The sequence below is a fragment of the Coregonus clupeaformis genome, chromosome 1, assembly GCF_020615455.1.
Source record: "Coregonus clupeaformis isolate EN_2021a chromosome 1, ASM2061545v1, whole genome shotgun sequence".
In the NCBI taxonomy this organism is placed as follows: Eukaryota; Metazoa; Chordata; class Actinopteri; order Salmoniformes; family Salmonidae; genus Coregonus; species Coregonus clupeaformis.
The window spans coordinates 54,817,632-54,833,081 of record NC_059192.1 but is presented as its reverse complement, the minus strand read 5'-3'; the positions used below and the strand labels follow the sequence as shown (position 1 = coordinate 54,833,081).

The 15,450-nt window shown below is 42.8% G+C and overlaps 1 protein-coding gene across 1 annotated transcript in view; it reads right to left on the bottom strand.

Annotated features, from left to right (window-relative positions):
* The window catches only part of LOC121570819 (neuroendocrine convertase 2-like), a 112,782-nt gene that overhangs the window by 28,670 nt on the left and 68,662 nt on the right, over positions 1-15,450 (bottom strand). The window contains exons 7-10 of the mRNA XM_041882208.1: positions 13,284-13,372; positions 11,940-12,115; positions 1,684-1,899; positions 80-180 (exon numbers count right to left, since the gene is read on the bottom strand). Of these exons, the coding sequence (XP_041738142.1) occupies positions 80-180; positions 1,684-1,899; positions 11,940-12,115; positions 13,284-13,372 (582 nt within the window). The remainder of the gene's footprint in view (positions 1-79; positions 181-1,683; positions 1,900-11,939; positions 12,116-13,283; positions 13,373-15,450) is intronic.

Sequence of the window (15,450 nt, the reverse complement as noted above, 5' to 3'; positions counted from 1 at the left end):
TATTTTAAGCGGCAGCATTAGTCCATGGGGTGTGTGGGACAAATGATGAGGAGGGCAGATGAGGTGTGTGTGTACATACTTGGCCTCCAACGTCAAGGCAAACACTCCGGCTGCTTCTGGAGCTGCTGCTGATGTTCCAGAGTGGCGCAGGGTGCAGTTTCCATACAGGTCTGTGGTGGCCTACCATAACACAACCATGGAAGATGAAGAATGTAGTCTTATCAGTGAGCTCACAACATTCAACAAGAAGAGAGGAGAGGAGGGGAGAGGAGAGGAAAGTGGAGAAGAAAATACTTCAAGAATGCAAATTATTCAGTAAACATTTGATTCAGATGTTGAGTTTAATTACAGATAACCAGAGATAATATCCAATTATCTAATTAGTCAGTGCTGTCAAATACGGTTCTCATGTACACTATATGTCCAAAAGTATGTGGACACTCCTTCAAATGTGTGGATTCGGCTATTTCAGCCACACCCATTGCTGACAGGTGTATCAATTCGAGCACACAGCCATGCAATCTCCATAGACAAACATTAGCATTAGAATTGCCTTACTGAAGAGCTCAGTGACTTTCAACGTGGCACCGTCATTGGATGCCAACTTTCCAACAAGTCACATTTTTGCCCTGCTAGAGCTACCCCGGTCAACTGTAAGTGCTGTTATTTTTAAGTGGAAACGTCTAGGAGCAACAACGGCTAAGCTGCAAAGTGGTAGGCCACACAAGCTCACAGAACGGGACCGCCGAGTGCTGAAGAGTGTAGCGCGTAAAAATAATCTCTCCTCGGTTGCAACACTCACTACCGAGTTCCAAACGGCCTCTGGAGGCAACGTCAGCACAAGAACTGCTCGTCGGGAGCTTCATGAAATTGGTTTGCATGGCCGAGCAGCCACAAACAAGCCTAAGATCACCATGCACAATGCCAAGCGTCGGCTGGAGTGGTGTAAATCTCGCCGCCATTGGACTCTGGAGCAGTGGAAACGCGTTCTCTGGAGTAATGATTCACGCTTCACCATCTGGCAGTCCATCAAACATCTTTGGGAAGAATTGGAACGCCGACTGCGAGCCAGGCCTAATCACCCAACATCAGTGCCCGACCTCACTAATGCTCTTGTGGCTGAATGGAAGCACGTCCCCGCAGCAATGTTCCAACATCTAGTGGAAAGCCTTCCCAAAAGAATGGAGACTATTATAGCAGCAAAGGGGGGACCAACTTCGTATTAATGCCCATGATTTTGGTATGAGATGTTCGACAAGCAGGTGTCCACATCCTTTTGGTCATGTAGTGTATGAGAGTGCCATCTCTTGATAATCAATACACTGAGAGAGAGATTTATTTGTCCGAATATTCCCTGTAAAAAATGGAGTAGCCTTCACTGAACACGATCAAATCTAACTGTATTTGTACAATGCTTTTTTAAAACATTGCCTACGAATGACATACACAAAAAAAAACAATAACAAGCTACTATAGGGTAAAGTGGCAAGGGAAAACTCCAGTGAGTGAAAGGGATTAGTATGACCAGAATTACTGTAGTATGACTAAGGTCAGATGGAGATCTCACTCACTCACTCACTCACTCACTCACTCACTCACTCACTCACTCACTCACTCACTCACTCACTCACTCACTCACTCACTCACTCACTCTCTCACTCTCTCACTCACTCTCTCACTCACCACACCAGCCTCAGGGTTCCTCTTGCGTCCGTTGCTGAAGGTGGATGCGAGGGTGGAAGAGCAGCTCTCGTCATACAGGGCCGTGCGGCCGTCGTTGATGGCTGAGTTGATGGAGATGGTCCACATGCTGGAGGCGTAACCGTCGCAGTTACAGTCGTCATAGCTACCGCCGTCTCCAGAGGCCCATACGTAGATACTGCCTTTCCCTCCTCTGCCCTACAAGACAACACATCACCCTGTTGCAGGATAACTTTTCTGCAATGCAGGAAATGTAAAACTTATAGTGTATTTGAGGTTTAAAAAGGCTTCTGATGTTTGTAATTTCCACTTAATTTCAGACTTGATTTTAATTTACGGAAAATGTATCAACACCTACAAAAAATGTCATTAATTATAATGCACATAACAATTCACATGTCCTGTTGCTGCAGGTTTATTTTCCTGCTGTAGCAAACTGGCTCAAATTAAGATCCTACATCTATAGTGATAGCAGTACATTGGCAGTAGTGCTGTAGTGGTAAGACTAGTTACATTATTTTACAATGGTCCAACAATTATCATACAAGACTGCAAAGCTTGGCCATTGCAATCATGGTAATTCAAAGTTTCCTGACTATCACTATAACTGCTACTGTGACTACTACCACTGCTACTACCTTCAAATAATACAACCGAAAATGTGCTGTTGAGTGCCTCACACTGTTGAGAATAATAGATAATGACAATAGAGTTTTCTTCAGATGTACTGAGAAACATAATGGTATAATGTAGAGAAACACCAGTGTCAAGCTTTTAGTTTGTAACTCAAGGTTTCTTATTTTCCTCCAGCTCTGGTATTTGACACAGCTTTGTGGTATGATAGCTCTTATCTTCTGTTACTGACAATCAGTTACATACAGTGCAATGGGAAAGTATTCAGACCCCTTGACTTTTTCCACATTTTGTTACGTTACAGCCTTTTCTAAAATTGATTAAATAGTTTTTTCCCCCTCATCACTCTATACACAATACCCTATAATGACAAAGCAAAAACAGGTTTTAGAAATGTTTGCTAATTTATAAAAAAACAAAAAAACAAATACCTTATTTACATAAGTATTCAGACCCTTTGCTATGAGACTCGAAATTGAGTAGCAAAAAATGTCTGCAGCATTGAAGGTCCCCGTCTGGATGAATCCTGGCACCATCCCTATGGTGAAGCATGGTGATGGCAGCATCATGCTATGGGTATGTTTTTCAGCGGCAGGGACTGGGAGACTAGTCAGGATTGAGAGAAAGATGAATGGAGCAAAGTACAGAGAGATCTTTGATCAAAACCTGCTCCAGAGCGCCCAGGACCTCAGACTGGGGCCAAGGTTCCCCTTCCAACAGGACAAAAACCCTAAGCACACAGCCAAAACAACGCAGGAGTGGCTTTGGGACAAGTCTCTGAATGTCCTTGAGTAGCCCAGCCAGAACCCGATCAAACATCTCTGGAGAGACCTGAAAATAGCAGTGTAGCGACACTCCCCATCCAACCTGAAAGAGCTTAAGAGGATCTGCAGAGAAGAATGGGAGAAACTCCCCATATACAGCTGGAATTCATTTCAATTAACAGGTGTGCCTATTTGGATGACATCATCATCCACAGCCAAGGTTGGGAAGAGCACCTGATGCGCCTCCAGGTGGTACTGGATGCGCTCAGGCAAGCCAGGTAGACAGCGAATCCCAAGAAATGCAAGCTGGAGTTCGAGGAGGTGGAGTACCTGGGGTATTTGATCGGAAGTGGGAACGTCAAGCCCCAGGAGAGGAAGGTCCAGGCTGTTCGTGACTGGCCCGTTCCCCTCACCAAGACACAGGTCAAGTCCTTCCTGGGGCTGGCGGGATACTATAGGCGGTTTATCCCTAACTTTGCAGCTATAGCCTCCCCCCTTACCGATCTGACCAGGGCCCGCCTCCCGAAAACAGTGAAGTGGTTGGATGAGGCCGAAGCGGCGTTCAGGCGTCTGAAGGAGGCCCTGTGCTCCCATCCGATTCTCATGACGCCCGATTTCCAGGTACCGATGCTGGTGCAGATGGATGCCTGCAACACGGGACTAGGGGCCGTCCTGTCCCAGGTACATGATGGGGAGGAACACCCCATCATGTACAGTACCAGTCCAAAGTTTGGACACACCTACTCATTCAAGTTTTTTTTTTCCTACATTGTAGAATAATAGTGAAGACATCAAAACTATGATATAACACATATGGAATCATGTAGTAACCAAAAAAGTGTTAATCAAATCAAAATATATTTTATATTAGAGATTCTTCAAATCGCTACCCTTTGCCTTGATGACAGCTTTGCACACTCTTGGCATTCTCTCAACCAGCTTCACCTGGAATTGTTTTCCATCAGTCTTGAAGGGTTCCCACATATGCTGAGCACTTGTTGGCTGCTTTTCCTTCACTCTGCCGTCCGACTCATCCCAAACCATCTCATTTGGGTTGAGGTCGGGGGATTGTGGAGGCCAGGTCATCTGATGCAGCACTCCATCACTCTCCTTCTTGGTAAAATAGCCCGTACACAGCCTGGAGGTGTGTTGGGTCATTGTCCTGTTGAAAAACAAATGATAGTCCCACTAAGCCCAAACCAGATGGGATGGCGTATCGCTGCAGAATGATTTGGTAGCCATGCTGGTTAAGTGTGCCTTGAATTCTAAATAAATCACACAGAGTGTCACCAGCAAAGCACCCCCACACCTCCTCCATGCTTTACGGTGGGAACTACACATGCGGAGACCATCCGTTCACCCACTCCGCGTCTCACAAAGACACGGTGGTTGGAACCAAAAATCTCAAATTTGGACTCCAGACCAAAGGACACATTTCCACCGGTCTAATGTCCATTGCTCATGTTTCTTGGCCCAAGCAGGTCTATTCTTCTTATTGGTGTCCTTTAGCAGTGGTTTCAAACAGTCCCCTCTGAACAGTTGATGTTGAGATGTGTCTGTTACTTGAACTCTGTGAAGCATATCTTTGGGCTGCAATTTCTGAGGCTGGTAACTCTAATGAACTTATCCTCTGCAGCAGAGCTAACTCTGGGTCTTCCTTTCCTGTGGCGGTCCTCATGAGAGCCAGTTTCATCATAACGTTTGGTGGTTTTTGCAACTGCACTTGAAGAAATTTTCAAAGTTCTTGAAATGTTCTGTTTTGACTGACCTTCATGTCTTAAAGTAATGATGGACTACCGTTTCTCTTTGCTTATTTGAGCTGTTCTTTCCATAATATGGACTTGGTCTTTTACCAAATAGGGATATCTTCTGTATACCCCCACTGTAACGATCTCGGTTCGACAGACGCTGGGAGACGGGAAGCAAGTACAGGGTGATGATTTAATAATTAAAAGACATGGAGTAAAACACAGACAGCCTCTGGACAGGGGAAACGAAACAACATCAATGCAGACACCGGGATCAAACTGGGGAACAGACAGATATAGAAGGGGCTATCAACAAAGTAAAGGAGTCCAGGTGAGTAAGAGACTTACTGAATTGAGTAAGAGACTTACTGAAATTGAAAACATCCAGGCATTTACATATAAAATCCAGTCTTGCTTTATCAAAGGCCTTTTCAAAATCCAGTATGAACACTAGGCCTGGCTTCTTAGATGTTTCATGTTGTTCTATTATTTCCAGTAGTTGTCATATATTATCTCCAATTTATCGGTAATGTATTATACCTGTCTGATGAACAATACCTGGTAAAACGTTTTAATTCTGAGTACTATGTATTTTGCTAGTATCTTTTCATCACAACATTGAAGTGTAAGAGGCCTCGCAGTTTTTTAGTTGGACTGGATCTTTATATTTGCCATCCAGATCTTGTTTTAATAATAGTGAAATCAGACCTTCATGCTGAGTGCCTGGCAGACTACCATTTTTATAGGAGTAGGTAACACAAGCTAATAATGGAGCTGTGAGTATATCAAAAAAGGCTTGATATACCTCTACCGGTATACCATCGAGCCCTGGGGTTTTTCCAGATTGAAATGATTTAATAGCCTCAAAACGTTATTCCTCTGTAATTTGGCCTTCTCACTGATCTTTTTGTGCATTTTGTTAATTTTTCATATTTTCGGGGGGGATTCCTTACAGTAATCGTCATTCAGAGTGTGAGGAGGAGACGGAAAAGAAAACATCTGCTTAAAATCTATTATTTAGCTTCCTCTTTTAAAATATAATTAGGAGAATCATGGATGACTCCGTCTTTAGTAAGAGCTTCTGCAAATTATTTTTGGTAGCGTTCCCGTGTTGAAGATTCAGGAACAATTCGGTGCATTTTTCTCCATATTCCATCCAGTTTGCTTTATTTTTGTAATAGATTACATTAGATCGTTCTTGAATAAGTTCCTCCAGTTCTTTTTGTTTTTCCTCTAACTTGTTTTGTATCTCTGTAGTACCGTTTTTATTGCTATCTACCTGTACTGTTAGTTCCTATATTTCCCTTGTTGGTCTTGTCTCTTTAGACAGAAACTGCTTTTTTCTTTACTGATGAATATTGAATTGAATTACCTCTGAAGGTACATTTTTGAGTTCCTTTTTTCATGACAGAAAATTATTTCAAAGCCCCATTCCTTTTTCCACACAACTTCATCTAAAGATGTAGAGTAAGTTTCCTGTTAACAGTATATGTTATATTCCTTTTCTTTTAGCCATGTAAAGACTGATCGTCTTTTCTTATAATCTGATAAGCCGTTACAATTATAACTGGCTATACTTATTTCATCCCTTACCATAACTAGATACTATTCTCAGTCTAACTTACCATAATTTTTGCTTTTAAAATTACTGCCATAGGAGGTATCATGATGGTCAAAAATAGAGATTTCAAATGTCTGATGTTTAGAATTCAAGAAACAGGTTCTACCAATATGCACAAAGCAACTGGTGTTTTCATGTTATTTTTGTTCGCTTTTAGTTTTTTTTTTTTCTTGCCTGTGAGCCAATGCCACAGATGTTATAACATTTTGTTTAGTATGTGTGTAGTAGATCTGAGTAGGTTGATGTGTGTGATATTGGATGTGATTTAGTGAAAGTGTGTATGATAACCCAGCCAATTTGCATGGTTGAGTGTCTATGTGTGTAACATGAAGTGAGTGTAGCCTTAATATTCAGGATGATTATTGTAATCCATATCGTATCAACATCATAGTTGCTCTGTGTGTGTGTATGTGTGTGTTTGATCTAGGCTACCATGACCAACAATGGGGCGCTGGTAAAGACCTCATCCCCATCCTCACCTCTTGCCTGCTCACCAATGGTCGTCGATGGTGAGACCAGAATTAGGTAGGATATGTCTGACCTGTTCAAACTTCAACATAGTATATGTTTGTGTGTCAGAACTGCCATTGGTAATAGAACAGTAACAATGTCTGTATGTGTTCACAGATACATGTATGGAGCCAGCACTTGGGAGACTTGCAAGACTGACAGACGGGATTGATACTGATGTCTCTGAATGGAGAGAGACCTTGCACTCAGCGATAAAATGAAGTCGCATTAAAGGCATGAGCTCTGCTTTGTTTTTTGCTGTACACAGTTCATCAGTCTCTCATTCACAATTTGACAAGCGCTTGATAATGCCTCGAATTTCCCGGCTGCATTCCCTTTGTGTGGCCATAATCCCCGTAAGAAATCCGTGCCTTTTGTGGCCGTTGTTCCGTTGGGCTGAATATTATAATTATAATTCCCTTCTCCCTGCTGCATGCCAAAGCAATGAGTCGGACGCAAAGGATATTCTACAGTCACCAGACAAGGCCCAAATCCCCGTCATTCGCATGAGAAAGAGACAGAGATATCGTGGACGTAGGTCGGGGTGCCTTGTAAGGATCCGAGGTGAGCACGTAATCTGCATCTACCATCAGTCCTATTAGCCAATGTACAATCATTGGAAAACAAAATGGACAACCCACGATCAGAGATATCCTACCAACGGGACATTAAAAACTAATATCTTATGTTTCACCGAGTCGTGGCTGAACGACGACATGGATAACATACAGCTGGCGGGATATATACGCTACACTGGCAGGATAGAATGGCTGACTCTGGTAAGACAAGGGGTGGTGGTCTGTGTATATTTGTAAACAACAGCTGGTGCATGAAATCTAATATTAAGGAAGTCTCAAGGTTTTGCTCATCTGAGGTAGAGTATCTCATGATAAGCTGTAGACCACATTATATACCAAGAGAGTTTTCATCTATATTTTTCGTAACTGTTTATTTACCACCACAAACCGATGCTCGCACTAAGATTGCACTCAATGAGCTGTATAAGGCCATAAGCAAACAGGAAAACGCTCATCCAGAGGCAGCGCTCCTAGTGGCCGGGGACTTTAATGCAGGGAAACTTAAATACGTTCTACCTAATTTCTACCAGCATTTTAAATGTGCAACCAGAGGGAAAAAAAAACTCTAGACCACCTTTACTCCACACACAGAGACAGGTACAAAGCTCTCCCTCACCCTCCATTTGGCAAATCTGACCATAATTCTATCCTTCTGATTCCTGCTTATAAGTAAAAACTAAAGCAGGAAGCACCAGTGACTCGGTTAATAAGGAAGTGGTCAGATGACGCAGATGCTAAGCAACAGGATTGTTTTGCTAGCACAGACTGGAATATGTTCCAGGAATCTTCCGATGGCATTGAGGAGTACACGACATCAGTCACTGGCTTCATCAATAAGTGCATCGATGACGTCGTCCCCACAGTGACCGTACGTACATACCCCAACCAGAAGCCATGGATTACAGGCAACATCCGCACTGAGGTAAAGGGTAGAGCTGCCCCTTTCAAGGAGCGGGACTCTAACCCGGGCGCTTATAAGAAATCCCGCTATGCCCGCCGATGAACCATCAAACAGGCAAAGAGTCAATACAGGACTATGATTGAATCGTACTACACCGCCAGTGACACTAGCCTACCAGACGAGCTATATCACTTCTATGCGCGCTTCGAGGCAAGAAACACTGAAGCATGCATGAGAGCATCAGCTATTCCGGATGACTATGTGATCGCGCTCTCCGTAGCCGATGTGAGTAAGACTTTAAGCAGGTCAACATTCACAAGGCCGCAGGGCCAGACGGATTACCAGGACACGTACTCCGAGCATGCGCTGACCAACTAGCAAGTGTCTTCACTGACATTTTCAACCTGTCCCTGACTGAGTCTGTAATACCAACATGTTGCAAGCAGACCACCATAGTCCCTGTGCCAAAGAATACTAAGATAACCTGCCTAAATGACAACCAACCCTTAGCACTCACGTCTGTAGCCATTAAGTGCTTTGAAAGGCTGGTCATGGCTCACATCAACACCATTATACCAGAAACCCTAGACCCACTCCATTTTGCATACCGCCCCAACAGATCCACATATGATGCATTCTCTATTGCACTCCACACTGCCCTTTCCCACCTGGACAAGAGGAACACCTACTTGAGAATGCTATTCATTGACTACAGCTCAGCGTTCAACACCATAGTGCCCTCAAAGCTCATCACTAAGCTAACGACCCTGGGACTAAACACCTCCCTCTGCAACTTGATCCTGGACTTCCTGACGGGCCACCCCCAGGTGGTAAGGGTTGGTTACAACACATCTGCCACGCTGATCCTCAACACGGGGGCCCCTCAGTTCTGCGTGTTCAGTCCCATCCTGTACTCCCTGTTCAGCCATGACTGCATGGCCAGGCACAACTCCAATACCATCATTTTTAGGAAGGCCCTAAATATTGTCAAAGACTCCAGCCAACCTAGACATGGACTGTTCTCTCTGCTACCGCACGGCAAGCGGTACCGGAGCGCCAAGTCTAGGTCCAAAAGGCTTCTTAACAGCTTCTACCCCCAAGCCATAAGACTCCTGACTATTCTACCCAGACTATTTGCATACTACCCCTCTTTTACGCTGCTGCTACTCTCTGTTTATTATCAATGCATAGTCACTTTAACTCTACCCACATGTGCATATTACCTCAATTACGTCGACTAACCTGTGCCCCCGCACATTGACTCTGTACCGGTACCCCCTGTATATAGCCTCCCTACTGTTATTTTAATTTACTGCTGCTCTTTAATTGTTTTATATTTGATTTTTTACTTATCTATTTTTTACTTAACACTTATTTTTCTTAAAACTGCATTGTTGGTTAAGGGCTTGTAAGTAAGCATTTCACTGTAACGTCTACACCTGTTGTATTCGGCGCATGTGGCAAATAAAGTTTGATTTGATTTGATTTAACTTTATAAGAGTCTCGCAGGAATGGTTCTTGTTTGTTCCCTTACTGAGAATAATCACATGACTTCACATGTGAAATCCTTCCTATGTGATGATATTTCTCACAAATGAGATTTCACAGGTGATGCCCTGCAAACACGAATGAGTCATTGGGATGTCCCCAAAACGTCATCAGCCTTCTCAACGTACATATTTGACACACATGATTACATTGTGTATGTTTATCCATACATTAAAAAAAAATTTAACATGTCCTAACATGGGATTTGAACTCACAACATCTTGGTTCACAGCATTCTGAAGCTCCTGCTACACCACCATGTCTGTGTCAATAATATAAGTAATAAGTAATGAATAGGTAATGAATCTGTAGGGAAGTTCTGAGAATGCTAGAGACTTTGTGGTGCAGCAGAAAGGTCAGTTTACCCCAAATTCAGAGATTATGAGTTTAAATCCCAGTTGGGGTCATATTGAAAAGTCAGCACTAAGTGATCATGCTAAATGTAATCATATTGATTAAAAATGTTTCCACTATTTTAGCTGAACAGCGTACCACTTACCTTAAAACCCCCATATGACTTCCCTTTCAAAAAAACACATGAAATGTGCATTGAAGTCGAGCAGTGAATTTCAAACAAAAGATTTAACCACAAATACCAGGGAGATTTTCCAGTGCCTCGCAAAGAAGGGCACCTATTGGCTGATGGGTAAAAAAAAAAGTAAAAGCAGACATTGAATATCCCTTTGAGAATGGTGAATTATTAATCACACTTTGGATGGTATCAATACAGCCGGTCACTACAAAGATACAGGTGAATCAAATCAAATCACATCAAATTGTATTTGTTACATGTATATACAACAGGTGTAGACCTTACAGTGAAATGCTTACTTACAAGCCCTTAACCAACAATGCAGTTTTAAGAAAAATAAGTGTTAAGTAAACAATAGATAAGTAAAATAACAGTGATATGGTGAAATCCCTGAGCGGTTTCCTTCCTCTCCGTCAACTGAGTTAGAAAGGACGGCTGTATCTTTGTAGTGACTGGGTTTATTGAATTATTTAAGAAAAGTGCAAGGGTGCCAATATATTTGGCCGCAACTGTATATATTTTCCCCCTCAAATCAAGGAAGGTCGCCTAGGTTGGTAACCCCTGATCTAGGTAAACCTGATTTACGTGTCCCTCTCTCCACATCTATTCCTGCCTCTCCATTTCAATTGCAAAGTGCTGTTTGAAATACAGTGAGATTACATATGTGCATGGCTACTGTCTCCAGCGCTCCCCCAATGAAGCACTCTTATGTATCTAGCACCACTTCCAGAATATTCCATGTGATTTATTTTATTATTATCCACGTCAATTTGCCAAACGAATCCACCTTGCTCAAGATGCAAACTAAGTGCCTCGTTTAGTGTGAAGTGATTGTACCGGGGCAGGGGTGACAAGTGTTCCCCAGCTGTTGGAGAGAATTTAAAAAAGCATGCATGGCTGTTTAATGGAAGAACATTTTTATTTAATTATTCTCATCTTAGGTTGGTTGAAAATAAAGTGCTATTTTTGTTGTTGTACAACGTGCATCATGCCTAGCCTACGTAATGGTTTACATCTGTGATCATTAGTATGAGAGAATTAGTTGTGTTTATCTTAGCCAGGCTTAGAGCACATTTTGCACCTACTCAGCAACACTGGCTGAGACAAGGTCAGAGCAGATCAGACCACCCCCCTGCATGGTATTATGAATCATCAAGCAGCTAATTGCTACTGGCACTGGCAGTAGGCTAACTAACTGTGTGTGTCTGGGGGTGTCTGTGAACGTGTGTAACAGCAAGGCTGTTCTTTTTCCTATTCTGTGACTTGAGTCTCATATACTGTATGCCTTTTCAAAGAACCCAGTTACCCCAGTAAGACAAGTACAGGTACTCTATAAATCAAATCAAATCTAAATATAAGCCTGCTATCCCCAGTCAGCCCAGTGTGTGTTTGTGTGTGTGTACCTTGTTGACTCCATCAGCCATGGCCTGCAAAGTGAGCTCTCGGGGTCCGTCTACTGTCTTGCCGTCGTCGGTGGGCCCCCAACTGGCACTGTAGATGTCAATGACCTGGGGCATGTGGCTGATGGATGATGCCTCAATGATGTCCGTCATGAAGGGTTGGTCCAGCATACGGATACCTGGGGGTGGAGGAGAGGATGGGTGGGGAGAGACAGGTATTGTAAGATACACATTGTCTATCAAATGAATCAGTCAAGCCATTGGTTACACATTATTATAATGCTAAGCCACTTTTGACCTAATATATTTTGTATGGCTTGACTATTGCTTTAAAAACTGGAGTAAGTACTTTATAACTAAATGTACCGGTTACCAACCAGTTGATATGAGTATCTTTATATGGTTATTTTTTGCTAAGAGCCCTTATGGGCTTGTGTAGCATTGCCATGACAATAAAAGGTGCTGATGATGAGCACAAGAAGAGGGGGCTGGTGGCTAATTTATCTAACTCTGATTAAGATGAGGTAATTTGTGTTGGTGCTACAGTTTAACCTACATCTCCTTATGTTTGGCCCGTCTTTATACAAACTGTATATATGAAACATATTCAGCCACTCTTGATGCATCTATTTGGAGGAAAAGTTGGGTACATAATGAAATCTCAAAACCAATTAATTTTAACATCAAAGCCTTCAATAGGGTGCTTCCACAACTCCTTTCAACCTCTATGGAAATGGAAGACCTCGAGGATATTAACAACATACTGATGAAGAAGTCTTTCCACTGGAAATTTGAATTTCACCCAAAGCAAAGCGTTGACAGTTTGAAGATAAACTAGATGACAAACTGAACTGACGCCAGGTTTCTGGATGAGTGGACAAATCAAATCGCCAATAGTTATTTTCTTGTCCTCTATATTGCTGATTCCAGAGCAATATCATAGGGATACTTCAATAAGAAATGGAGGAATGGAATTGTCTACATTGATTTTGTTGTCATTTTGCTCCAGCTGCATTCTCACATTTACAGTAATTTGGTATAATTTGTCTGTGAGTTCACAAGCTGGTCAGTCAAGCTGGTCAATACTGGGGAGTGTCTGTGGAGAACATACTGTGTCCATTATTATTCGGTGTGGCATACTTTATAATTACAAGATGTATTTCACAATTTTAGGTAATTATGAGTTAAGTAAGATGGACAATAATATTATTTTTATTGAGTATAGCTACCATTAGTATTGTTATTATCACCGCCACTTTTACACGTTATCTAACATTACTGTGATCACTAGTACTTTTACTTCAAAGCCAGCTGTTATTTACCACAGTATTACAGTTGTCTACATACCTGCCACCTTAGAGTTGTAGGCCACTCCCACTCCGCAGATGTTGTTGTTGGCTGCTGCAGACACCTCACCAGCACACCTTGTTCCATGACTACACACAGAAACACACAGGTAGATTGGGGAATGGGGATAAAGTTGGAAAACATAGTGGGACTTGGTTACTCGTCAATGTATCAGGTCTTTTACCACATATTGTTCAATTATTTTCTTCTTACTATAAAATAATATAATATAAAATAATGGCACGGGACTTATCTTGTCAGCTAAATGAACAAGTCTACAGCCTATGGCAGATAACATACAGTAGGTCAACTAATATTCTGTTCTTCTGAAATACATTTTCTTCACATCATGTTTCTTTAGACCTGACTATAATAAATACTGGATTAATTGTGATTGTGTAAATTAAATTGATTTATTAGACTTTGTTAAATGTAGATGTTCCAAAGGGTTGCATCAGCGGCTTGTATGCAGCTTGTATGCGTGGAGGCCTGAAGATGCTAAACATGTTTATATTAATGAATGGCAATTACCATGAGACCGGCAGCTTTTGCATGACAATAACTGGCTGACAAAATGTCATGCCGCCACACCCCTAGTTCCTACCACATTCATCCATTTGAAAGAAGATTAAGAAATTGATAGAATCTCCGATTTGCATTCAAATCAGATGGTTGGTTGAGGAGGTAGCATTTTAGAAGAGCATACGAGGGCAGTCTTGTGTTGTGCGTGCGTATGTGTCTGCATGTTTGTGTGTGTGTGTGAGTATCCCTGTGTGGGCTTCCCACAGGGTAGTTGCAGTGAACCCTCTCTGCTCTCCCAGCATGCCTTGCCACAGACAGTCTGCTGTTTATATACAACCAACTAATTACCCAACTAGTCCTGTGCTGCACTAACTCAGCAGCGGCAACACTGAGGTGTCTAGTGTCACATCCTGGCTGACAGCTAGGCATGCATTGACGAACAGGCACAATAAATACAATACAACACACACACACAGACACAAACACACAGATATGTGTGGAGGAGAGAGGAGAGCAGTGAGTGTGGATGGTGTTCTCTCTGTTTAATCATCTAGTCCTTGAGGTGCCATCAGCAGCAGTGGGTCATGCAGTGTGAAGTAGCGATGGGAGAGAGATAGGGCGCTATCGGACATAAGGTTGCCTCTGTGAGCACTGCAGCCAGGAGAGATTGGACCGATGCCAATCTGGCCTCCGTATCGCTATGTACAGTGCTATGAAAAAGTATTTGCCCCCTTTCTAATTTTCTCTACTTTTGCATATTTGTGATACTGAATGTTATCAGATCTTCAACCAAAACCTAATATTAGATAAAGGGAACATAAGTGAACAAATAACACAACAATTACATATTTATTTCATAAACAAAGTTATGCAACACCCAATTCCCCTGTGTGAAAAATAAATTGCCCCCTTACACTCAATAACTGGTTGTGCCACCTTTAACTGCAATGACTCCAACCAAATGCTTCCTGTAGTTGTTGATCTGTCACGCCCTGGCTCTGGGGACTCTTGTATGTTGAGCCAGGGTGTGTAGGGTCTATGTTTTGTGTTCTATGTTCAGTTTCTAGTTCATGTGTTTTCTAGGTTGGCCGGGTTGGTTCTCAATCAGAGGCAACGAGAATCAGCTGTTGCTTGTTGTCTCTGATTGGGAACCATACTTAGGCAGCCTGTTGTGCACTTGTGTTTTGTGGGATCTTGTTCCGTGTTGGTTTGTGTTGTTAACCGAGGACTTCACGTATCGTTTGTTGTTTTGTTATTTGTATCGTGTTGCCAGTACATTATTAAAAAGATGTACGCATATCACGCTGCGCCTTGGTCCAATCATTATGACGAACGTGACAGAAGATCCCACCAATACAGGACCAAGCAGCGTGTCCAGGAGCAAACGCCGGAGGTAACGTTAGTGGATGTCCTCCTCTGTTGGGGGCAGATCACGGAGGAGGAGGCCGTCCGTTACCGGAGGGCGATGAAGGGGGAGACCCAGGCAGGAGAGGAGAAGCGGCGCCAACCAGGCCGTCGTAGGACAGGCGAGAGGCACCCCCAAGAGGGGGGGGGTGCTGGTTCCTTCTATTAAGGCAAGTCATCCAGGTCCTGAGGCAGCAAAGCATCCCCAAACCATCACACCACCACCACCATGCTTGACCTT